Genomic DNA, 23,285 nt, shown 5'->3' on the forward strand with positions numbered 1-23,285 from the left:
TCGACACCCCAGCGCCCAGAGGGTGGTGGAGCATGGCGCCCTTGAAGGGTTTAGCTTGAAAGGCAAGGAAAAGAGAACCAGGAAAATGTCTCCAGACGCAGGACCCGCAGTGAAAAGCAAACCTCAATCCTGCTGTCCAGACACCAGAGAGCACCCCCAAACTGAACACCCGCAGGCCCCTGCCAGGGACCGTCACCTCCACACCTGTGCGTCTCAGGACAGTAAGGGCTCTTTTCAGGCCTCTGACCAGGGGAGGCCTGAGCTCTTCTCATCTGTCAAATCGAGACCCTGCTGGACACGATGCCCCCGCAACTGTGAAGCCGCGGGTGCCAGGGCCTTCCTTGTGTTTGTCCAGCCCTTCAAGTGTCTTTCTAGTGAGTGGACACAGGGCGTCTGAGGGGCTTCTCCAGGTGTCTGCTAGGTGCCCGCACTGTGCCGGGGGTGGGCTGACACCCGTCATCGTTTCCTGCTGAGGGGACTCAACTGCTCAGCCACGCCCAGGACGGAGGCGCCAAACACGTGTTGGGTGGAACATCGCTCTCAAGTCCCTGTGCTCTTTATTGCCCTGCAAGGTTCTGGCCGCGTCACCACCTCCGTGTGTCTGCAGGGTCTGCCTGGTCAGGGTCCTCTGTGGGCCTGCCTGGAGGGGCCGGGTATTCCAGGAAAGAGCGGGAGCCCACGCAGCGATGGTAGAAGTGGCTCAGCGGCCGATGGATCAAGGTCAGGGAGGCGGCAGGCCTGGCGGCCACCTCAGGCATCCAGGGTGCGCAAGAGGCAAAAGCGCGGCCCCCGGGAGCTGCGCTGGGGGGGCAGGCTGAGGACTTGCGGGGGTGCGGCGGCCAGGCCCGGCACGGGCCAGGGAGGACTCATCTGGGCGGGAGGCCAGGCGCAGCAGAGCCAGGGGACCTCGGCTGGCTGGGCCACCTCTGCCAGGACAGGGACTAGAGGGACCAGAACCTGCGCGCTGGGATGCGGTGCGGGGGGCTCGGCTGCTGTCTGAGGAGGGGCCCGAGCGACAGAGTCAGTCCTGGCCAGGGCGGAGGCATGATCGAGTTGCGGGTAGCTCGGGGTCCCCTGGATGTGCTCAGGATACGGTGGGAGGCCGTGCTGCGGCTCCGCGGCGCTGGGCGCCGGGCGGTGCCCCGGGGCTGCCGGCTCGCCGTCCACCTGCCCGGATGCTGGTTTAGTGTGCACTCTCGGCTGCATCCTCACCAGGAGGTGCGGGCAGTCTCTCTGGAACAGGGGACTGTGGTAGAAGTGTAACTGAGGTCGCAGTTGAGAGAGGAAAGGAAACCCCGAGTCACAAAAGAGCTGCTCGCAAGCAGCAGCCGCCTGGCTGGGCCCCTGGGCGCCCTCCCCCAGCCGACCCAAGGCCTCTTTGCAGAAAGCGGGACCCGGTCCCAGCAGGACGCTGGGCCCCAGCGTTTACATCCCCGAGACTCGCTCACTCACCATCACCTCTCGCCCTTGGAAAAGGACTGAACGTGGCCCCTTAGTATGAGCACAAGGCCCACGAAAGGGGACGTGGCGTTTGCAGGTACGAGACTGCAACAAGGTTCGGTAGCTTTCTAAGGAAGTGTCCGAATCGCCCCCTGGCCAGCGCCTCCAGGGGCCAGACCAGGGACGCTGACTGCTTCCCAGGAAGGGACCTGCGCCCCCACTCAGGTGATGCTCTGGAGCTATGGGAGTCAAGGGGGCACACAGACCTCCCCCCTCCCCCCGGCGGGCCACTGTCCCCGAGCAGGAGGACGGGAAGGGCCAGCATTGCAGCAGTGTCCTCTTGTCCCCCGGTGTGACTGCGTGTCAGGCACGAGCGGCACTGCCCACGTGTCAGGAGTACAGGATGACGCCTTGCCCGCGTGTGCTGTGAAATGATCACCACAGGGGGTCCAGTTCACACGCATCACCTCACACAGACACACCAAAGGGAAAAGGAGGAGGGAGAGGAGTGACGTCCCTGTGCTGAGAACGCTTCGGGTCCCCCCATAACAACGTCCCAACACAGCGCGCGGCACTGCCAGCTCCGGCTGTCACGCAGGTCCCCAAGTACCACCTTTAAAGGAAGCTCTCCCGACACGCCTGCCGCCGTCCCAGGCGGCCCGGGGGTTGGCACCCGCCCCCCACCCCAGGGCCCAGCGGCTCAGCCCCTGGAGAGGGCTCCTCCCCCGCCGTCCCCCGCCCTCCTTACCTCGCTCAGGACGTGGGCGGGCCGCTCCTTCGTGGACAGGTTGGTCACGCAGAGGGACGTGTGCATGTCCTGGTGCACTTTGCTGAATCCGTAGCGGTTAAGCTGGCGGATGAAGCTCTTCATACATTCTGTCTTGAACACCTTGTCTAGGCCGTCCCTGTCCAAAACCTCCTTTTGAAACAGCGGCCTGTTGATGCCTATGCAAGTCCCGTCCTCATTCCACCAAATGGACGCAAAGCGACTGCTGTTGACGATCGTCCACAGCTTCCTGGGAAAGGGGTGGAAGAGCAGGCTGCCTTCCCACACGGCCTCGCAGGCGGTGCGAGGCCTTTTCAACAAAGGCTCTTCCGTCAAATCCTGGAAAGCGGCTTCTCCAGGCAGCAGCCTGAGGTCGGGGTGCCCCGCGGGCACGGGCTGGTCCAGGGCGAGGGACTGGGGGGTGCAGCTCCCTGAGCCGAGGGCCGGAGCCGCTGTGTCGGGAGGAAGAGGCGCCTCGCCGAAGCCGGGCGCCCTGTCCGCGGCGGGGCCCTTCTGGTCCGCAGCCATGCGGAGCGCGGCGTGTCCCTCCGCCACGTAAACGGGACAGTGCAGCGCGGCCGGCAGCACCCTGGGCTCACACTCCCGCTCAGCCCCTCACAGAAGTGCTCCGGTTGCTCGGGGGTGACATCACAGCCCAGCCAGCAAGTGACATCATAAAGGGCAGGCCCGTCAGCATGTCAGCCTCCTGCTTCACGCCCGTCATCGCAGGGGGCACGAAGACACTCGTGCACGGGTGCAGAGCCACAGGCCGAGCGCTCGTGCAAACCGGGCACGGCCTTCTGGTCCCAGAGCCCCCGGGCCAGGCAGACGTGCACGGACCCACGTGTGACCCACGAGGTCAGAGGTCCTCCTGTGTGTCCCCTGGCCTTCCGGGCCGTGCACAGCACCCATGATTTCAAGCACGAGCATCGTCCGAGATACGGCCCACGGTCAAGGGCGCTAAAACTTTACAATTCAACTATGAACTAGAAGAAAAACCCTCATGAGGTCTGGGTCTGCAAAGTGCCTACCTTACCCTCTCCCTGGAGAGGTGTCCCATGGGTGCTGAGCAGGAATCTGACTCTGGACCCCCGCCCTCACCCGCAGCAGCCCTTTCCCTCCATTGCCCACAGCAGAGGCCAGACTCAGATGAAACGTTCAGGGAAATTTATTAAACAGAAACATTGACTGAAACCATTGAACAGAGGGCATAACAACACACAGAGGAACTTCTAACGGCCACCGGAGCCCACGGGTCCCGGCCCCCCCCCAGGGTCCTCCAAAAGGTGCCTCCGCTACACCCCACCCGGCGGCCCTCCGTCTCCCCACAGTCTCCCTTCCTGAGGGCCCCGCGGGTGGCCTCTCGCCAGGAAGATGGGCGCCGGCCATGCCCGCTCCCCCCAGGGCAGACCCTCCATTTCTGGCCCACATGCCCGGGGCCCGGCCCTGCCCTATGGCGGCCACAGGACAGTCCCACAGCAGGGCGCGCGCCACCGAGCCAGGGACGTGGAGTCCCGAGGAACAACGGGGTGGCCCAGCAGAACACAAGCCCTGGGGGGCCTCCCGCAGACCTCCTGCAGCCACGGTCAAGGTCTTCCTTCCCAAGGTCCCAGGTGGGATCCCAGGTCCTGGGCTGGGCACTGGCTGTGACCTCGTCCATCCCGTCCTTCCCGCCAGCTCCTGGGACTGGGCTCGGGGTCTCCACGCCGCGCAGGGTTTGGGGGAACTGCTCAGAGGGGAACACATGCACATTTCCACAACAACAGGCAGCGCTGGGCCTGAATCTATGCCCAGAAAGCACACGTTGAGCTCACGACACTGGCCCACAGAGACCAGAGCCTTGGCTGGCACGTGGCGTACCTCAGGGCTCTGCGGGGGGGCGATGGCTAGGGTGTGTGTGTTGGGGGGAGGGGAGCGGGGGCTGGGGGGTTCCTTGACACCTGGGTCCCTCTGGGGCCTAGAGGGACACATTTGGGCTTGCCAGTACAGGGAGCAACCTGCCCCAGGGGATGATGAATAGGGGTGCCCTCCCAGGAAGGAGGCCCAGGCACCTTGAGTAGCCCCTAATATGGGGCCAGTAGGCTGCCAGGCCTTCCCTCCCCCTGCCTGCAAGCCTGGGGGCCCTGGGACCTGCTGAGCCTACTGGCCCGAGGTGGACCCCGGGGGGCTCATCTCTGCAGCCCCGTCCTCATTTCCCGGCTCTTTTGGGATGGGCTTGAGCCCCTCCTCGGGGCTCTCCTCGGCCTCCTGGCCTCCTGCCTGGGCGAGGCCCTCTGGCTCCCAGCCAGGACCTCCTGGGGCCACTGGGGAAGCACTGCCCAAAAGGCCAGACATGGGGACTCTGGGGGCATCTGAGGGAACTGCCTGACCTAGGCCCGCAGGGGCGGCAGCACTTCCATCTTCCTGAGTGGCCGCGGACGCCTTGCTGCTCTCCCCAGGGCCAGGGGCTGCCCTGGCGGCACCATGTTCTTCAGGGGCCGCCTCGCCAGCCTTGGCAGTGCCGGCAACTGCCGCACTGGCCTCCTCACGTGCCGGGTGGTCCTCGGCGCTCCCTTCCTTGGAACGGGCGGCCTGGGCGGTGGCATCTTCACCGGCCGGGGAGGCCTTGGTGCCATGTGCAGTGGTACCTGCGGTGATGGCCTCATGGGCCGCGGCGGCCTGGGCGGCTGCTGCCAGGACTCCAACGTCCACACGGGCCTCTTCCTGCCCTGGGAAGTGCTCCCTGCTAGCCGGGCCGGCCTCCCAGGCCTCGGTCTTCTGGATGAGCCGCAGCATCCCCGCAAAGCCGGGAGGCCTCCTCCTCAGCCGCATCGTCCTCAGCGTGTCCCGGAGCGTGTCGTGCAGCCGGGCCCGCATCAGCACCTGCCGGGCGCGCGCCTGGTCCGCCATGGCCGGGTGGATGGCCCCCTTCTCCAGGGCCGACTGCAGCAGGCCTTCCAGGCGCCTCACGTACGCAGAGAGAGTCTCCTGGGGCCGCTGGGCACAGGTCACGAACTTCAGCCGAGCACTCCCCCGGGGGTCCTTGTTCCCAAACACCTGCACCAGCGCGGCCAGGCAGTCCTGGGCAGCCAGCTCGGGATCTTCCGCCAGGAGGCCGCGCAGGAGGTCCAGCGCGGGGCCGCGCAAGCTCTCCACCAGCCTCCTCCTCCTCTCCCTCTCAGACACGTGGCGCCACAGGTGCAGCATGTCGTTGGCCTGCTCCAGCCAGCTCTCAGAGGACTCTTCCCCGTGGCCCGGCTCTTCCATCCCAGAGAAGGTTCCCAGCTCCTGGTAGCCCATGCCGTGTAGCACGGGCTGCAGGGCCTGCCTCCACTGCTGGGTCCCGGGCCCTGCCTCACCCATGGCGCCTGCCACTGTCACAACTGCTTCCTCAGGCGCAGTCATTGCCTGGCCTGTGGGTCCTGCCATACTCAGAAGTCCTGCCACGCCTGCAACATTTCTGTAACCTGCAGCTCCTTCCTCATCTGACTCAGCTCCTGCTTCACCTTCAGCTCCTGCTTCACCCTCAGCTCCTGCTTCACCCTCAGCTCCTTCCGCACCTGCAGCTCCTTCCTCATCTGACTCAGCTCCTGCTTCACCTTCATCTCTGGCTTCACCTGCAGCTCCTTCCTCACCTGCAGCTCCTGCCTCACCTGCAACTCCTGCCTCACCTGAGGTTCCGTCGTCACCTGCAGCTCCTTCCTCATCTGACACTCCTGCTTCACCTTCAGCTCCTGCTCGACCCTCAGATCTTTCCCCACCTGTAGCTCCTGCCTCACCTGAGGCTCCCTCCTCACCTGCAGCTCCTTCCTCACCTGAATCTCCTGCCTCACCTGCAGCTCCCTCGTCACCTGCAGCTCCTTCCTCACCTGCATCTCCTGCCTCACCTGCAGCTCCCTCCTCACCTGCACCTCCATCCTCACCTGCACCTCCCTCACCTTCAGCTCCCTCCTCACCTGCAGCTCCCGCCTCACCTTCAGCTCCCTCCTCACCTGCAGCTCCCTCCTCACCTGCACCTCCCTCCTCACCTGCACCTCCCTCCTCACCTTCAGCTCCCTCCTCACCTTCAGCTCCCTCCTCACCTAAGGCTTCCTCCTCACCTCTGTCTCCCTCCACACCTGCGACTCCCGCCTCCCCTGCAGCTTCCTCCTCCCCTGCAGTTCCTGAGTGACCTGCAGTTCCTGCCTCACCTGCCCTGCCAACCACTGCTTGTCTCTGGGGCTGCGCAGGGACATTGGGTCTATCCTGTGAATCAGCATCAGGGGGCTGGGGCAGGCAGACCACAGTCCAGGGCCCTCCCTTGCCTGGTATTTGGCGGGGGAGCAAGCTTCGATTTAAACACTCAGCAAACTCGACCAGGGCAACACTCGACCCCAGCTCCTTTCTGTAGACCTTGCCCAGCACTCGGTACCTGCCCAGGGAACGCAGGGCAGCCTGCACAGCCTCCTGGAATTCCTGGTCTTTGCAGTCATCTGGGATTCCCAGGATGAGCAGAGATCGCTGAGCGTTCACGCCCATCGACCTGCACCAGTCCCGCAATACCGCCAGAGCCGTCGCCATCTTCGAGGACCTGAGGGTGGGGGGAAGCGATCAAACAGGTGTGCACAGGCTGTTGAAGTGTGGGAATCGGCCTGTGGGTGCAAAGAGGAGAGGATCATGTTTGTGCCACACAGACCACCCTAGTGCCCCTCACAGCAGCAGCCTGGAGCACCTCCCTGCCCTGTTTGGTTTGTTTGACTTTAGGAAACTTTTTAAATAAATTCCATTTATTTACAGGATAGAAGGCTAGGGACTTCCCTGGTGGCGCAGTGGGTAAGAATCCACCTGTCAGTGCAGGGGACACAGGTTCGATCCCTGGTCCGGGAAGATCCCACAAGCCGCGGAGCCACTAACCCCGCGCGCCGCAACCACTGACCCAGCGCTCTAGAGCCCACGAGCCACAACTACTGAGTCCACGTGACACAACTACTGAAGCCCACATGCCTGGAGCCCGTGCTCTGCAACAAGAGAAGCCACCGTAATGAGAGGCCTGCGCACCGCAACGAAGAGTAGCCGCCGCTCGCTGCACCTAGAGAAAGCCCGCGCGCAGCAACAAAGACCCAACGCAGCCAAAAGTAAAAATAAAATTTAAAAATAATAACAAAAGAGCACTTGTTGCGTACGACTCAAGAAACAATAATAAAATAAAATAAAATAAAATAACGTTTTAAAAAAAGACAGATAGAAGGCTCGTCACCTTTTCTACATTTCTGGCCTCAGTTTTAGGAAGCTGCCTTTTTCCCAAGGAATGTTTCAAGTCTTCCAATTTGTTAGCATAAACATTTCCATAATATCCCATAATATTCCCCTATATCTTCTTTGTTAATGTACATCTGATCCGTAACGTTGGCCCTCTTTCATTCCTCATATTGGTGATCAGCGTTCTTTCTATTTTTCCGTGATTCATCGTTCTAGGACTTTCTCGGTTTCCTTGCTCTTTTGAAAGAAGCGCATGGCTTTGTTCATCGTGTCCATAATTTGCTTTCTATCACTGATTTCCTCTCTTAGCTCTCTTATTACTTCATTTTATGTTTCCTTTGCTCTTCTTCTAGCATCTCTAAATGGACTGTTAGCTCACTGAATTTATGTCCTGACTCTTTTCTAACAGAAGCATTTAGGGGAATACAGTTTCCTCCTGTCGCTTTTTGCTGCCTCCCACTAATTTTGGTAAGTTGTGCTTTTTTAGTATTCACGTTGAAATATTTTCTAAGTCCCTCTGTGATTTTTTCTTTGATCCATGGGTTTCCCAATATTTGAAGATATATTATCATTAGTACCATCAAATAGAATTCCCCCGTGATGAGAAAACCTATCATGTAAACTTGCAATACTGCTAAATTTATGGAGACTTTTTTACAACTCTGGTATGGCGTGTCCGGGTGAATGTGCAAAGCACCCTCGTAAAGAATCTGCGTACTCTGTGCGGAGGCCAGGGCCTTGCCCTGCCCACCCACCTCTGCAATTCCTGTGCCACCCGGACAGAGGCGACCTGAAGCTCTCGATGCCTAATGCAGTGGGCCAGAGCCCCTCCCTGGACCCCCACAAATCCATCTGCCATGGCCAACAGCCTCCACCAGATCACAGCAGCCCCAGCGCCTCCCCCTCTCAGCATCACTTACGCGCCCCGTGGCCAGGCGGCTCCTCCCCGGCCCCTCGCACTACATCCCCTCCATACACCCTCCCCCACCCACCAGCTGGTGGCGCTCCGCTCTGGGCCCTGGAAGCCGGGCGCCCCGCCATGCATACAGGTCAGACTGCCTCTCTCACCTCCCCACACCGGGGAGTCCTCCCCCGAGCACACTCAGCGCCGGAGGCTCTCGCTTCTCGTACCCCAGACGCACAGCCCACCCGTCTTGCCCCCGCCCACCCGGGAGCTGGAGCCCCCTAACTGCCACGAGCGCCCGCCCCCCCCACCCCACGCCCCGCCCCAGCGGGAACTTCCCTAACGCCTACCGCACCCGCGCCCGGGAGTCCTCCCCATCGACCCCCGCCTCAGCCAGGAGTAGCTCCCCCTTCCTCCCGCCACACGCAGCAGCCGTTAGCCCTCCCCTCCGGTCTCGGCCCCGGGGGTGGGGCCCGCCCGGGCCGTCCTCCCCACCCCCGCAGCCAGTCGTCCTCTCCTCTGGCCCCCAAAGCCGGCCCCACCCGACCGGCAGGAAGCCCTCCGCTCCGGCCCCCACCCCACGCTTAGCCATTAGCCCCACCCTCTGCACCCCGACTCCAGAACGCCCCCCACCAGCCACCCCGGAAGCCAGCGGTCCTCCCCTCTGACCCGCTCACTGGGGGACCCTTCCCTCAGCCCCCTTCAGCCCGCTACCCTCTGCCGCCGCTCCCCCACTCCCAACCGAGCAGCCCGTAGCCCTCCCCCGACCTCCACTCCTTCCCAGGGCCCCCGGTACCTGCGGAGTCCAACCCCCGGCAAAGCCCCCGCCTGTCTCCTGACTTGCTCTGACCCTGTGGATGGCTCCGTAGTCCCGCTCACGAGGGGCTGAAGAGCTCGTCTCAGCCGAGCAGCCGGGAACTGTGCAGCCGACTGTCCCAGGCACTCTGTGCGAACGCCACGTGGTTTCCGGGTGTTCCCGGAAGCCCCAGGAAGATGAGGGAGAAAGTTCTAGACGTCGCTTTACAGGGAAAGTGGTTGGATCAGAAGAGCACGTGAGGAGGCGCTTTGCTACGGAAGCAGCAGTAGCCATGCGCACTGAGGGCCTGAGGTCCCAAGGCTTGGCGCCTCCGGAAGCAAAAGACACGCCCATTGGCCTTCCACCAATAGGAAGGCCTCCCTGCAAGGCTGCGGAGTTGGGGGAGCAAACTTGGCGATGCAGAGCCCATTGTGGCAAGTACGTCCATTTGTCTTCACAGGTGGTTTTCTACTGTGATTGATAATGTCATAAACCTATTCTTATTTCTTTGGTTTGTTTTAATTTTTGAATTTTATTTTATGTATTTTTTTATACAGCAGGTTCTTATGAGTTACCCATTTTATACATATTAGTGTACATTTGTCAATCCCAATCTCCCAATTCATCACACCCCCCGCCCGCCCCCACCATTTTCTCACCTTGGTGCCCATATGTTTGTGCTCTACGTCTGTGTCTCTATTTCTGCCCTGCAAACCGGTTCATCTGTACCATTTATCTAGGTTCCACATATGTGCATTAATACACGATATTTGTTTCTCTCTTTCTGACTTCCTTCACTCTGTATGACGGTCTCTAGATCCATCCACGCATCTACAAATGACCCAGTTTCGTTCCTTTGTACAACTGAGTAATAAATAATAGTAATAAAGCTCTTCTTCATATGGACTGATTTCTTGTCTAGTTGTATCAACTAGCCATCTTCTCACATGGCACAAAAGAATGAGGCAGCCGTCTGGGGCCTCTTTTATAAGGGAGGTAATCATTCATGAGGGCTCCCCCCTCATGGGCTAATCACTTCCCAGGGCCCCACCTCCAAATCCCATCCCTTTGGGGGTTAGAATTTAACAGGTGAATGAGGGGGAGAGGTTTACAAATATTCAGTCCATAGCAGTGTCTGTCCATCTATTGTTGCTCCTATGTTCCCTTTTTCCTGCTGAGATAATCAAGGTTTTCATTTACATTTTAACTTCTCTACTGCCTTTTTAGGCAATTATCAGTTTTCGCTAAAACTTTACAGTTCACCTATGAACTGGAAGAAAAACCCTCATGAGGTCTGGGTCTGCAAAGTGCCTACCTTACCCTCTCCCTGGAGAAGTGTCCCATGGGTGCTGAGCAGGAATCGCACTCTGGACCCACGCCCTCACCCGCAGCAGCCCTTTCCCTCCATTGCCCACAGCAGAGGCCAGACTCAGAGGAAACGTTCAGGGAAATTTATTAAAGAGAAACATTGACTGAAACCATTGAACAGAGGGCATAACAACACACAGAGGAACTTCTAACGGCCACCGGAGCCCACGGGTCCCGGCGCCCCCCAGGGTCCTCAAAAAGGTGCCTCCGCTACACCCCACCCGGCGGCCCTCCATCCCCCCACAGTCTCCCTTCCTCAGGGCCCTGCGGGTGGTGTCTCGCCAGGAAGATGGGCGCCAGCCATGCCCGCTCCCTCAGGTCAGCCACTCCCCCTCTGGCCCACATGCTTGGGGCCTGGCCCTGCCCTCTGGCTGGAACAGGAAAGTCCCACAGCAGGGCACCCACCACTGAGCGGACGACGAGGTGTCCCGAGGAACAACGTGGTGGCCTCCAGTTGTAGTGCTATTTACTTTCACATTTCCAAGTAAATTCCTATTCCAATGCCATGTTATCTTGTTCACCATCACCGAACAATATGGGAATCCTACAATTTGTTTTACACAATTGCAAAACTCTTGTCGTTGAACTGAATTAGTGCAAATACATGTGTGATTAATGTCATTTGCAAACTTAGATACTGAAGCTTATTAAGCCTTCTTTCAAATGGAACAATATTTGAAAACTTCCTAAAGAAAACACAGATGATATTCCATGTCATCTTACACGACAGGAACCCAAAGATGCGACACACCATGTTCCCCCCACTCGCAGGGGCCCTCACTACTTGGAAACTCGACCGCTCCCTCTTCAAACTCAGAGTGAAGGACCAGCCTCACTTGCTACCAGTGAACTTGGGCCTGGAAGGAGCCTGGCTGCTGCTCTGGCTCAGGCTCCCTCTTCCTCGTCGCTCACACCCTCTGCACACAGGGATGGGAAGGACCTGGGATCCAAGATACTGACCCTGAGCAGATGCTCCAGGACCTGCCACTTGCTGGTCTCCGCGTAGGCCCGGGCACCCCACAGGAACTCGTAGCGGGCAGGGTCGCTCTGGGGCACCTGCCGGTACTCCAGGTAGCCCTCCTGCACCCACACTTTGGTGAGCAGCTCCCTGGGCTCCCCATAGATGCAGGGCTCCCTCCCGGCACACACCCCCATGTTGCCGAGCACTCCCCACACCTCCTCCTCAGGGGCGTGGTCACCGAACAGCGTGATCACGCCCAGGACCAGCACCAGGAGGCCGGCCTCGGGCGTGCACTGCCCGTCGCTCAGCACTGCATCCCAGGTGAGGCCCAGGGTGGGGACCAGGACGTAGGTGCGCTCGCGGGAGTCCACCTCCTTCACGTCCAAGCCAAACGCCAGCTGCAGGCACTCGCAAGCGTGGCTGAAGACCTCGGGGAAGTGGTCCCGATGCTCCCGGAGGACCATACTCAGCATCTCTGCCTCGGAGGTCGGCGGCGATACACGAGCAGCAACGCCACCAGGTCAGCCATCGGCACAGCAAGTGCCTCGCGGGGCAAGGGCTCGGCATAGGCGGAGACGGAGGGGGCGCCAGGGGAGGCGGAGGACGAGCGGGATGCGGCCTCCTCCCCCGCAGCCCCCAGCAGCGGCGCCTCCACCGGACCCTGGGCCGGGACTGGGGCCTGAAGGTCGGCCTCAGGCTGGCGGAGCTCACTCATCTCGACCAGGGGCCTGATCACTGGGGTCGGGCAGCCCACGGGAGTGTGGGCAGGGGACCTCTTACCTGGGGTAGAGAGCGGGTGTGAGCGGCCTCGGCAGAGAAAGGCACCCTGGGCAGCTCTGACAAAGGCCACTTACAGGTCTCCTCTTAAAGGCTGCCCTCGGGCCTAACAGGGGCGCTCCTCCTGGGCGGCCTGTCCCCTGCCAACCTGAAGAAGGAAGTGAGGGGGCTCCTCAGGGTGCAGCCAGCACGGCCCCAGGTTCTGGGGCTGTCAGGGGGGTGGGGTGACTTGGGTGTTGTGGGGTCCCCTCTGTTCTGGGAGGGGGAGCCCCTGGGTACACACTCAGGGCACACACCTCCCCTTGACTCCTGGCGCTGCCTGGGCCTCCTCTGCTCTGTGCCCTGAGGACACGGTCCTCAGACCTGGGCCTTCGCCTCCCGGTTCCTGGAGCCCCTGTAAGAGGAATGGAGGGCCGCACCTCTTGTGTAAACTGTGGCACAGCTCTGGGCCTCGGTGCTGGTAGGAGGATTGGGCCGGACTCTGTGAGGTCACCCCAGTTCTGAGTTCTGGGGTGGGTGGTCCCCTCGGGGCTCGCTCGTCGTGCTCACTCTTCCCCTTAAGGGCCTGGACCCTCCCCTTTGCAGGCCTGAGGGGAAACTCAGATCAGGACCCCGAATCTGAACAGAAAGCAGGGAGGGGGCCCCACAGGTGGCTGCACCTGCCCAGGGCCTCCCAAGGGTCCTAGGATGGAGAGATGCTGGGTCCTCACCTCCTCCTCACATCCTGCCTGGCCTCCCAGCGCTGACCACAGGGGCAGGTTTCTGTTGAGGCCCCTGTTCCAGGGCTGGGGATCTGCTCAGTCCTCCCTCGGGGTCCTGGGAGTCCACCCTCTGCGGACCTGAAGGCTCACCCCTCACACCAAACACCTGACCTCCTGAGGACCCCGACCCAGAGGTCAGGAAACATCTCATCTGCTGACCATGCTCTGGCGCCTCCAAGGCCCCCGCGGAAGGGCAAAGGATCCCTCCCTGTGTTGGGGTCTAACGTCCTCAGTCCTTCCTTCCTCGCGTGCAGGCTGGACTCTGGGCAGGACCTGGGATTGTCCCGTCTGCCAGTGTGAGTCCCTGCTCCTTATACCAGGTCTCCAGTCTCTCAGAGACCCTGACGTCAGGACGTCAGGACAGGCCTACCGTGCTCATCCCGCCCCGGGGCCTCCCACGGCCACCTGCAAGGGCGGTGATCTGGTGGGTCCCTTTTGTCCTCCCTCAGGGTCCCCTCAGTCCTGCCTAAGGGCCCTAACCTTAGTCCACCAGGGACCTGACATTTTACCCTCTGCGCTCATGAGACCCCGCCCCTTATCCCAGGTCCCCAGCTTCTCTGAGACCCGGAAGTCAGGAAGTGCTGATGTGTTCATCCCGCCCTATGACCTCACTGGGCCAACTCTGTTCTGGGGTCCACGTTTTCCTCAGTCCTCCCTCAAGCCCCTCACCTTGACTCCACGCAGGACCTGGGATTCTAGCCATAGCACACCTGAGACCGGACGCTTATACCTGTTCCTAAGCCTCTCTGAGACCCGGATACGTAAGTGAGGACTCGCTGCCAAGTGCTCATTCCGCCCCAGGGCCTCCCAGGGCTGAAGGCAGGGAAGGGTATAAGGGTCAGGGTCTCACAGAGACTGCGGAGCGGGTATAAAGGGCGGGGTCTCATAGAGGCTACGGAGGGGTATAAGGGGCGGGGTCTCAGGCGGGCACAGGAGAGAATCCCAGGTCCTGCGTGGAGTCAAGGTGAGAGCACTTAGGGAGGATTGAGGGGAGCCTGGGTCCCAGAACAGAGTTGGTCGTTGGAAGCCATACGGCGGGATGAGCACATGCAGCACTTCCTGACATCCAGGTCTCAGAGACGCTGGGGAGGGGGTGTAAGGGGCGGGGTCTCAGGCGGGCACAGGAGAGAATCCAGGTCCTGCGTGCAGTCAAGGTGAGGGCCCTGAGGGAGAACTGAGGGGAGCCTGAACCCCAGAACAGAGTTGGCCCTGGGAGGACATAGGGCGGGATGAGCACCTCCACCACTTCCTGACATCCCAGTCTCAGACTCTAGGGAGGGGGTGTAAGGGGCGCGGTCTCAGAGAGGCTGGGGATGGGGTGTAAGGGGCGGGGTCTCAGGCGGGCACAGGAGAGAATCCAGTTACTGCTTGGAGTCAAGGTGAGACCACTGAGGGAGGAGGAGGGGAACCTGGATCCCAGAACAGAAGTGGCCCTTGGAGACCACAGGGCGGGATGAACACGTGCAGCACTTCCTGACATCCGGGTCTCACAAACGATGGGGAGGGGGTGTAAGGGGCGGGGTCTCAGAGAGGCTGAGGATGCGATATAAGGGTCGGGGTGTCTCGTGGGCACGGGAGAGAAGCCCAGGTCCTGCGTTGAGTCAAGGTGAGCGCCCTGAGGGAGGACTGGTGGCAGCCTGGACCCCAGAACAGAGTTGGCCGTGGGAGGCCATAGGGCGAGATGAGCACGTGAAGCACTTCCTGACATCTGGGTCTCAGAGACACTGCGGAGGGGGAGCATGGGGCGGGGTCTCAGAGAGGCTGGGGAGGCGGTATAAGGGTCGGGGGGTCTCGTGGGCACGGGAGAGAATCCCAGGTCCTGCGTGGAGTCAAGGTGACGGCCCTGAAGGAGGACTGAGGGGAGCCTGGACCCCAGAACCGAGTTGGTCCTGGGAGGCCAGAGGGCAGGATGAGCACGTGCAGCACTTCCTGACATCCGGGTCTCAGAGACGCTGTGGAGGGGGAGCACGGGGTGGGGTCTCAGAGAGGCTGGGGAGGCGGTATAAGGGTCGGGGTGTCTGGTGAGCAAGGTATAGAATCCCAGGTCCTCCTTGGAGTCAAGGTGAGGGCCCTGAGGGCGGACTGAGGGGAACCTGGACCCCAGAACAGAGTTGGCCGTGGGAGGCCATAGGGCGGGATGAGCACGCGCAGCACTTCCTGACATCCGGGTCTCAGAGACGCTGGGGAGAGGGTGTAAGGGGTAGGGTCTCAGAGAGGCTGGGGAGGGGTTATAAGGGGCGGGGTCTCAGGCGGGCACAGGAGAGAATCCAGTTCCTGCTTGGCGTGAAGGTGAGAGCACTGAGCTAGGACTGAGGGGAACCTGGATCCCTGAATAGAGTTGGTTCTTGGAGACCATAGGGTGGGATGAACAAGTGCAGCACTTCCAGACATCCGGGTCTCAGACACGCTGCGGAGGGGGAGCACGGGGCAGGGTCTCAGAGAGGCTGGGGAGGCGGTATAAGGGTCGGGGTGTCTGGTGGGCACGGGAGAGTATCCCAGGTCCTGCGTGGAGTCAAGGTGACGGCCCTGAGGGAGGACTGAGGGGAGCCTGGACCCCAGAAGAGAGTTGGTCCTGGGAGGCCAGAGGGCAGGATGAGCACGTGCAGCACTTCCTGACATCCGGGTCTCAGAGACGCTGGGGAGGGGGTGTAAGGGGCAGGGTCTCAGAGAGGCTGGGGAGGGGGTATAAGGGGCGGGGTCTCAGGCGCGCACAGGAGAAAATCCAGGTCCTGCGTGGAGTCAAGGTGAGTGCCCTGAGGGAAGACTGAGGGGAGCCTGGACCCCAGAACAGAGTTGGCCCTGGGAGGCCATAGGGCAGAAAGAGCACGTGCAGCACTTCCTGACATCCGGGTCTCAGACACGCTGTGGAGGGGGAGCATGGGGCGGGGTCTCAGAGAGCCTGGGGAGGCGGTATAAGGGTCAGCGTGTCTGGTGAGCACAGGAGAGAATCCCAGGTCCTGTGTTGAGTCAAGGTGAGCACCCTGAAGGAGGACTGACGGGAGCCTGGACCCCAGAACAGAGTTAGCCCTGGGAGGCCATAGGGCGGGATGAGCACGTGCAGCACTTCCTGACATCTGGGTCTCAGAGACGCTGGGGAGGGGACTAAGGGGCGGGGTCTCAGAGAGGCTAGGGAGTGGGTATAAGGGTCGGGGTGTCTGGTGGGCACGGGAGAGAAAACGAGGTCCTCTGTGGAGTCAAGGTGAGGGCCCTGAGGGAGGACTGAGGGGAGCCTGGACCCCAGAACAGAGTTGGCCGTGGGAGGCCATAGGGCGAGATGAGCACGTGCAGCACTTCCTGACATCCGGGTCTCAGAGACGCTGGGGAGGGAACTAAGGGGCGGGGTCTCAGAGAGCCTGGGGAGGAGGTATAAGAGTCGGGGTGTCTGGTGAGCACAGGAGAGAATCTCAGGTCCTGCATTGAGTCAAGGTGACGGCCCTGAAGGAGGACTGAGGGGAGCCTGGACCCCAGAAAGAGTTGGCTCTGGGAGGCCATAGGGTGGGATGACCACGTGCAGCACTTCCTGACATCCGGGTCTCACAGACGCTGCAGAGCGGGAGCACAGGGCGGGTTCTCACAGAGGCTATGGAGGGGGTATAAGGGTCGGGGATTCTGGTGGGCACGGGAGAGAATCCCAGGTCCTCCGCGGAGTCAAGGTGAGCACCCTGAGGGAGGACTGAGGGGAGCCTGGACCCCAGAATAGAGTTGGCCCTGGGAGGCCATAGGGCGGGATGAGCACGTGCAGCACTTCCTGACATCCGGGTCTCAGAGACGCTGCGGAGGGGGAACAGGGGGCGGGGTCTCAGATAGGCTGCGGAGGCGGTATAAGGGTCGGGGTGTCTGGTGAGCACGGGAGAGAATCCCAGGTACTCCGTGGAGTCTAGGTGAGGGCCCTGAGCTAGGACTGCGGGGAGCCTGGACCCCAGAACAGAGTTGACCCTGGGAGGCCATAGGGCGGGATGAGCACGTGCAGTACTTACTGACTTCCGGGTCTCAGAGACGCTGCGGAGGGGAGCACGGGGCGGGGTCTGAGAGAGGCTGGGGAGGCGGTATAAGGGTCGGGGTGTCTGGTGAGCACGGGAGAGTATCCCAGGTCCTGTGTTGAGTCAAGGTGAGCGCCCTGAGGGTGGACTGAGGGGAGCCTGGATCCTAGAACAGAGTTGGCCCTTGGAGACCATAGGGCGGGATGAACAAGTGCAGCACGTTCAGACATCCGGGTTTCAGAGACGCTGGGGAGGGCGTATAACGGGCGGGGGTGTCTGGTGGGCATGGGAGAGAATCCCAGGTCCTGCGTTGAGTCAAGGTGAGCACCCTGAAGGAGGACTGGGGGGAGCCTGGACCCCAGAACAGAGTTGGCCCTGGCAGGCCATAGGGCGAGATGAGCACGTGAAGCACTTCCTGACATCCGGGTCTCAGAGGTGCTGGGGAGGGGGAGCACGGGGCGGGGTCTCAGAGAGGCTGGGTAGGCGGTATAAAGGTCGGGGTGTCTGATGGGTACGGGAGAGAATCCCAGGTCCTGCGTGGAGTCAAGGTGACGGCCCTGAGGGAGGACTGAGGGGGGCCTGGACTCCAGAACAGAGTTGGCCCTGGGAGGCCTTAAGGCGGAATGAGCACGTGCAGCACTTCCTGACATCCGAGTCTCAGAGACGCTGGGGAGGGGGAGCACAGGGCGGGGTCTTAGAGAGGCTGGGTAGGCGGTATAAAGGTCGGGGTGTCTGATGGGTACGGGAGAGAATCCCAGGTCCTGCGTGGAGTCAAGGTGAGGACCCTGAGGGAGGACTGAGGGGAGCCTGGACCCCAAAACAGAGTTGCCCTTGGGAGGCCATAGGGCGGGATGAGCACGTGCAGCACTTCCTGACATCCGGGTTTCAGAGACGCTGGGGAGGGGGAGCACAGGGCGGAGTCTCAGAGAGGCTGGGGAGGGGGTATAAGGGGCGGGATCCTAGGCGGGCACAGGAGAGAGTCCCAGGTCTTATGTGGAGTCAAGTTGAGGGCCCTGAGGGAGCACTGAGGGCAACCTGGATCCCAGAACTGAGTTGGTCCTGGGGGGCCGTCACATGCAGCACTCCCTGACATCCGGGTCTCAGAGAAGCTGGGGACCTGGGATAAGGGGCGGGGTCTCATGAGCGCAGAGGGTAAAATGTCAGGTCCCTGGTGGACTATGGTTAGGGCCCTTAGGCAGGACTGAGGGGACCCTGAGGGAGGACAAAAGGGACCCACCAGATCACTGCCCTTGCAGGTGGCCGTGGGAGGCCCCGGGGCGGGATGAGCACGGTAGGCCTGTTCTGACGTCCTGACGTCAGGGTCTCTGAGAGACTGGAGACCTGGTTTAAGGAGCAGGGACTCACACTGGCAGACGGGACAATCCCAGGTCCTGCCCAGAGTCCAGCCTGCACGCGAGGAAGGAAGGACTGAGGACGTTAGACCCCAACACAGGGAGGGATCCTTTGCCCTTCCACGGGGGCCTTGGAGGCGCCAGAGCACGGTCAGCAGATGAGATGTTTCCTGACCTCTGGGTCGGGGTCCTCAGGAGGTCAGGTGTTTGGTGTGAGGGGTGAGCCTTCAGGTCCGCAGAGGGTGGACTCCCAGGACCCCGAGGGAGGACTGAGCAGACCCCCAGCCCTGGAACAGGGGTCTCAACAGAAACCTGCCCCTGTGGTCAGCGCTGGGAGGCCAGGCAGGATGTGAGGAGGAGGTGAGGACCCAGCATCTCTCCATCCTAGGACCCTCGGGAGGCCCTGGGCAGGTGCGGCCACCTGTGGGGCCCCCTCCCTGCTTTCTGTTCAGATTCGGGGTCCTGTTCTGAGTTTCTCCTCCGGCCTGCAAAGGGGAGGGTCCAGGCCCTTAAGGGGAAGAGTGAGCACGACGAGCGAGCCCCGAGGGGACCACCCACCCCAGAACTCAGAACTGGGGCACCTCACAGAGTCCGGCCCAATCCTCCTACCAGCACCGAGGCCCAGAGCTGTGCCACAGTTTACACAAGAGGTGCGGCCCTCCATTCCTCTTACAGGGGCTCCAGGAACCGGGAGGCGAAGGCCCAGGTCTGAGGACCGTGTCCTCAGGGCACAGAGCAGAGGAGGCCCAGGCAGCGCCAGGAGTCAAGGGGAGGTGCGTGCCCTGAGTGTGTACCCAGGGCCTCCCCCTCCCAGAACAGAGGGCACCCCACAACACCCAAGTCACCCCCATTGCCCTGTCAGCCCCAGAACCTGGGGCTGTGCTGGCTGCACCCTGAGGAGCCCGCTCATTTCCTTCTTCAGGTTGGCAGGGGACAGGCCGCCCAGGAGGAGCGCCCCTGTGAGGCCCGAGGGCAGCCTTTAAGAGGAGACCTGTAAGTGGCCTTTGTCAGAGCTGCCCAGGGTGCCTTTCTCTGCCGAGGCCGCTCACACCCCCTCTCTTCCCCAGGTATGAGGTCCCCGCCTGTCACCCATGCCCACACTCCCGTGGGCGGCTCGACCCCAGTGATCAGGTCCCCGGTCGAGATGAGTGAGCTCCGCCAGCCTGAGGCCGACCTTCAGGCCCCAGTCCCGGCCCAGGGTCCGGTGGAGGCGCCGCTGCTGGGGGCTGCGGGGGAGGAGGCCGCATCCCCCTCGTCCTCCGCCTCCCCTGGCGCCCCCTCCGTCTCCGCCTATGGCGAGCCCTTGCCCCGCGAGGCACTTGCTGTGCTGATGGCTGACCTGGTGGCGTTCCTGCTCCTCAAGTTTCGTACCGGGGAGCCGACCTCCGAGGCGGAGATGCTGTGTACGTTCCTCCGAGAGCATCGGGACCACTTCCCCGAGGTCTTCCGCCTCGTTTGCGAGTGCCTGCAGCTGGTGTTTGGCGTGGACGTGAAGCAGGTGGACCCCCGCGAGCGCACCTACGTCCTGGTCCCCACCCTGGGCCTCACCTGGGATGCAGTGCTGCACGACTGGCAGTGCACGCCCGAGGCCAGCCTCCCTGTGCTGGTCCTGGCCATGGTCACCCTGTTCGGTGACCGCGCCCCTGAGGAGGAGGTGTGGGGAATGCTAGGCACCCTTGGGTTTTGTGGCGGGAGGGAGCTGCTCACCGAAGTGTGGGTGCGGACGGGCTACCTGAAGTACCGGCAGGTGCCCCACAGCGACCCTGCCCGCTACGAGTTCCTGTGGGGTCCCCGGGCCTACGCGGAGGCCAGCAAGTGGCAGGTCCTGCAGCATCTCCTCAGGATCAGTAGCATGGATCCCAGGTTCTTCCCATCCGTGTCTGCAGAGAGCGTGAGCGATGAGGAAGAGGGAGCCTCAGCCAGAGCAGCAGCCAGTCCCACGTCCAGCAGCTTCTCCCGTGGGGCAGGAAGGGGGGCTGATCCTTCACTCTGAGTTTGAAGAGGGAGCGGTCAGCCTTCTAAGCAGTGAGAGCCGGGCGAGTTGGGGGAAGCCGGTGTGCAGCATTTTGGGTTCCTGTTGTGTATGTTGACATGGACTTCCATGTCTGTTTTCTTTAGGAATTTTTCAGATGTTGGTTCTTTGAATAGAAGACTAAACAAGCTTCAGTGTCTAACTTTGTGTATGACGTTAATCCCACAGGTATTTGCACTAATTCAGTTCAAGAACAAGAGTTTTGCTGTTTTGTAAGAGAGGTTGGGAAATCTCCCAGTTCGTTTTGTGACCGTGTACAAGATAACAGGGAATGGGAATCAGAATTGCTCTGGAAACGTGGAAGTACTTAGCAGTGATATAGATGGGGGAAGAAATAGAAAAATAAAAGTCATTGTTGTTCCAATTCTTGCTTCCCTGTCTTGTCTGTCATTCTGTAAATAAAACGAACTATCTCTGTTGAGTTGGATTTGCACGGGTATTTTAAGAAAGTAGGAGAAGGTTCATCCGGCGTCAATAAGCCCCCTGCCCACTGGCTTGTTTATTCCGCAGACCTCCACGGAGCCTCTGCTCTCCGGAAGGGCCTGTGTTAGTAGCGGGAACGCTAGGAAAAGCAGGACACACCCACACCTAGAGTGATGGTCTAGGAGCCACTGTCACATGAGGAAGGTGGTGAGACGTCCCCTAAGTCCCACAGAATAAGACAACATGGGACGAGGCGGTGGGGCTCCAGGAGCGAGCCCTGGAGTGTTAAGTGCCCCGAGCCAGGGCACTTTGGGCCTTTGGGAAGTGGGGGTTCCTTCTGTGGGAGGTGATGGTGATGAAGCTGGGCGGTGGCAGCAGCCAGACATGCAGAGGGTGTGTCTTGGGTTGGAGGGGAAAGTCTGAAATGGGACATTGCTGTGAGATGTCCTTCTGGGTCATGGATAAAGCCGAGAGAAATCTCGCCCTGGGGCAGGAAGGAAGGGGTGCTGGCTCTTGTTGCATTGCAGTGGGCCACAGTGAAGAGGTAGGTGTTTCATACCCGCCATCTGCAAGGATTTCCAGAGAAATGAGGGTCTTGCTCTTTGAAGCCCTGCTCGGTATTCCCGGGGCTGGCCCTCCTCTCCCTGCCCTGGGAGAGCCAATTACCAACTGTATGGAAACGACCATTTTAGTCACCTGGAGTTTACTTTGGCCACTTGTGAGCAAGGTCTAGATTTCAGTGGGATGAAATGAATGAAAATAGGGGGTTTGAAAGAAGAGAGGCTGCCGAAGTGGAAAGGAGTCGCCGTGTGACTGGAGCTTTGCGTGAGCTGCCCCCAGCTGGGGAAATCACCACCCTTCCCTCCATGCCGACACACACACACACACACACACACATCCAAATTGAATAATATATCCTGCAGGAGTAAAACACACAGAACAGCAATTTTGACTGGTTTTCTATTCCGTTTCCTATGGAGCTGCAAATTCTCTGAGATGTCATGAAAAGAAAGCAATTTCCAGAGGAGAGAAGGACAGAGTCTGGGATCAGAATAATACTAGAAATAAGTCCTAGCCACTAAGAAGCAACGTCCGCCAGTGTCCCCGCGTTCAGGCAGGCGCAGAAATATGGCGGCATCAGAGACCCACAGGTTTGGGCTGTGACCTGGCATCGAAAGGAAGGAGCAACTTCTGGGCCTAATGGGATTGGGAGGTCACTGCAGTGGGAGGTGCAGACGGTGCCGGGGGCTAAAGAGGCGGCCCTCCCTGCTGAGCGCCGTACGACAACGTGAACATTACGTGGGATCCTGGATTTGAAGCACCTGCCATATTGCAGGTGGGCACTTGGAAAAGGTGGAGAACTTCAGGGCCAATGTAACCTGCTCAGACACTCCTGCCGGAAAAGAAGGGGATTTTGTCATCACAAAAGGTAAGCCCTGCTTTTGTTGAGCCTCTACTAGGCAGTGTGGCATTGGAGAGCCGTCAGGTGCTCGTCCCCATCTTGTCTTCCTCTCCTCCCCGCACAAGTGGGGACACAGCACTGCCAGAGTCCTCTTCACTTAGGAGGGGTCATGTGATGACCCTTTGCCACTGAATTCTGAGCAGAAGCATTTTTGTCACGGCCATCTGTATCGAAGGCACACCGGGGTCGGGGGTTAGTCCTCAAGCCATGACAACACAGACACAGACCACCGTGTTTCCTCCCCCAGGGTCTTAAGTCCTGCACCTTTGACCCTTAGATGTGAGATGCCAGACTCTGTGCCTTTAAGGCCCTGGGCAGGGTTGGAGGTGTTCCAGAGAGAGGCTGCCCCACAGGGAGCTGGCGGAGGGCATTTCCCTCACGCAACCCGCACCCTTAGGTCCCTGAGCTGCACCCATCCGTCCCCGCGGGGCTGTGCTGAGTCTCTGTCAGGAGGGCAGCCGCCAGCTGCCGAACGGCCCTGTTGGGGTCGGGGGCGTCCTCGTGGGGCCCAGCCCCGAGTCCCCCTCAGGGGTGACCCTGCTGCCCACAGCGCCCACTCTCTCCGGAACCTGGCCTCGGTATGCACAGCCTGGCTTTTGCCCTGCCTGTCCCCCGACTAAGAGCCGCTTAGGCCCCGGTCCTGATGACCTCGTGCATGTATGTTTATCTGAGAGTCCCAGAGAAGCATCCCCCCCCCCAACCAATATCATGGTTCGGGTGGAGCTCACAGGACGTGATGTAGCCACTCGGCGAGCCTCCTCGTGGTTGGTAAGTGATAATCATTGCCACGTGGATGTGGGGCGAATCTCTGTGCTTCCGACTTATTTTGAAATCATTCCCTACGTAATGCCCAAATGTTTGAGTACACTGATGGCCTTCTGAATGTGACCGTGAGGTTTTGGTTTTTGAGCCTGAGTGCGAGAGGCACAGGCGTGTCCTGTCAGCCACCCGCAGAGCCGGCTAGGACTCTGGTGTCCCCGATCAGGGTGTTTGAGCAGAGGGACAGGCTGTAGCAGATGGCAGGGGTGGTCCCCAGGACGCTCCCC

At 60.8% G+C, this 23,285-nt stretch overlaps 3 protein-coding genes and 1 pseudogene across 3 annotated transcripts; 1 reads left to right on the top strand and 3 right to left on the bottom strand.

Moving 5' to 3' along the window:
- Window positions 1-750: 750 nt before the first annotated feature.
- On the bottom strand, window positions 751-2,734 carry LOC149744135 (heat shock transcription factor, X-linked-like). The gene is made up of 2 exons (XM_089903917.1): window positions 2,189-2,734; window positions 751-1,263 (listed from the first exon to the last, which is right to left on the bottom strand). Exons 1-2 carry the CDS (start codon window positions 2,732-2,734, stop codon window positions 751-753), a joined length of 1,059 nt encoding a protein of 352 aa, XP_089760043.1.
- Window positions 2,735-2,918: 184 nt separating this feature from the next.
- LOC149744136 (paraneoplastic antigen Ma6E pseudogene) lies at window positions 2,919-6,850 on the bottom strand (annotated as a pseudogene).
- A 4,182-nt stretch (window positions 6,851-11,032) lies between these two features.
- LOC149744137 (melanoma-associated antigen 10-like) lies at window positions 11,033-11,940 on the bottom strand. Its single transcript, XM_089904013.1, has one exon. The coding sequence runs from the start codon at window positions 11,923-11,925 to the stop codon at window positions 11,377-11,379; it is 549 nt and encodes a 182-aa protein (XP_089760139.1). The 5' UTR covers window positions 11,926-11,940; the 3' UTR covers window positions 11,033-11,376.
- A 7,469-nt stretch (window positions 11,941-19,409) lies between these two features.
- LOC149744138 (melanoma-associated antigen 8-like) lies at window positions 19,410-20,581 on the top strand. Its single transcript, XM_089904012.1, has one exon. It carries the CDS (start codon window positions 19,467-19,469, stop codon window positions 20,313-20,315), a length of 849 nt encoding a protein of 282 aa, XP_089760138.1. The 5' UTR covers window positions 19,410-19,466; the 3' UTR covers window positions 20,316-20,581.
- The last annotated feature ends 2,704 nt before the right edge of the window (window positions 20,582-23,285 follow it).

Source organism: Delphinapterus leucas, chromosome X, assembly GCF_059928025.1.
Source record: "Delphinapterus leucas isolate spDelLeu-1000000601 "Yukka" chromosome X, BTC_Dleu_Yukka2, whole genome shotgun sequence".
NCBI lineage: Eukaryota > Metazoa > Chordata > Mammalia > Artiodactyla > Monodontidae > Delphinapterus > Delphinapterus leucas.

What these genes read in the sequence shown, in the direction of transcription:
- LOC149744135 (XM_089903917.1), bottom strand. Translation starts at nt 2,734, where the DNA reads ATGGCTGCGGACCAGAAGGGCCCCGCCGCGGACAGGGCGCCCGGCTTC. An exon ending in CCGCCCACGTCCTGAGCGAG is followed by an intron (nt 1,264 to 2,188) that starts GTAAGGAGGGCG and finishes CTGCGACCTCAG; the next exon opens with TTACACTTCTACCACAGTCC.
- LOC149744137 (XM_089904013.1), bottom strand. Translation starts at nt 11,925, where the DNA reads ATGCTGAGTATGGTCCTCCGGGAGCATCGGGACCACTTCCCCGAGGTC.
- LOC149744138 (XM_089904012.1), top strand. Translation starts at nt 19,467, where the DNA reads ATGAGTGAGCTCCGCCAGCCTGAGGCCGACCTTCAGGCCCCAGTCCCG.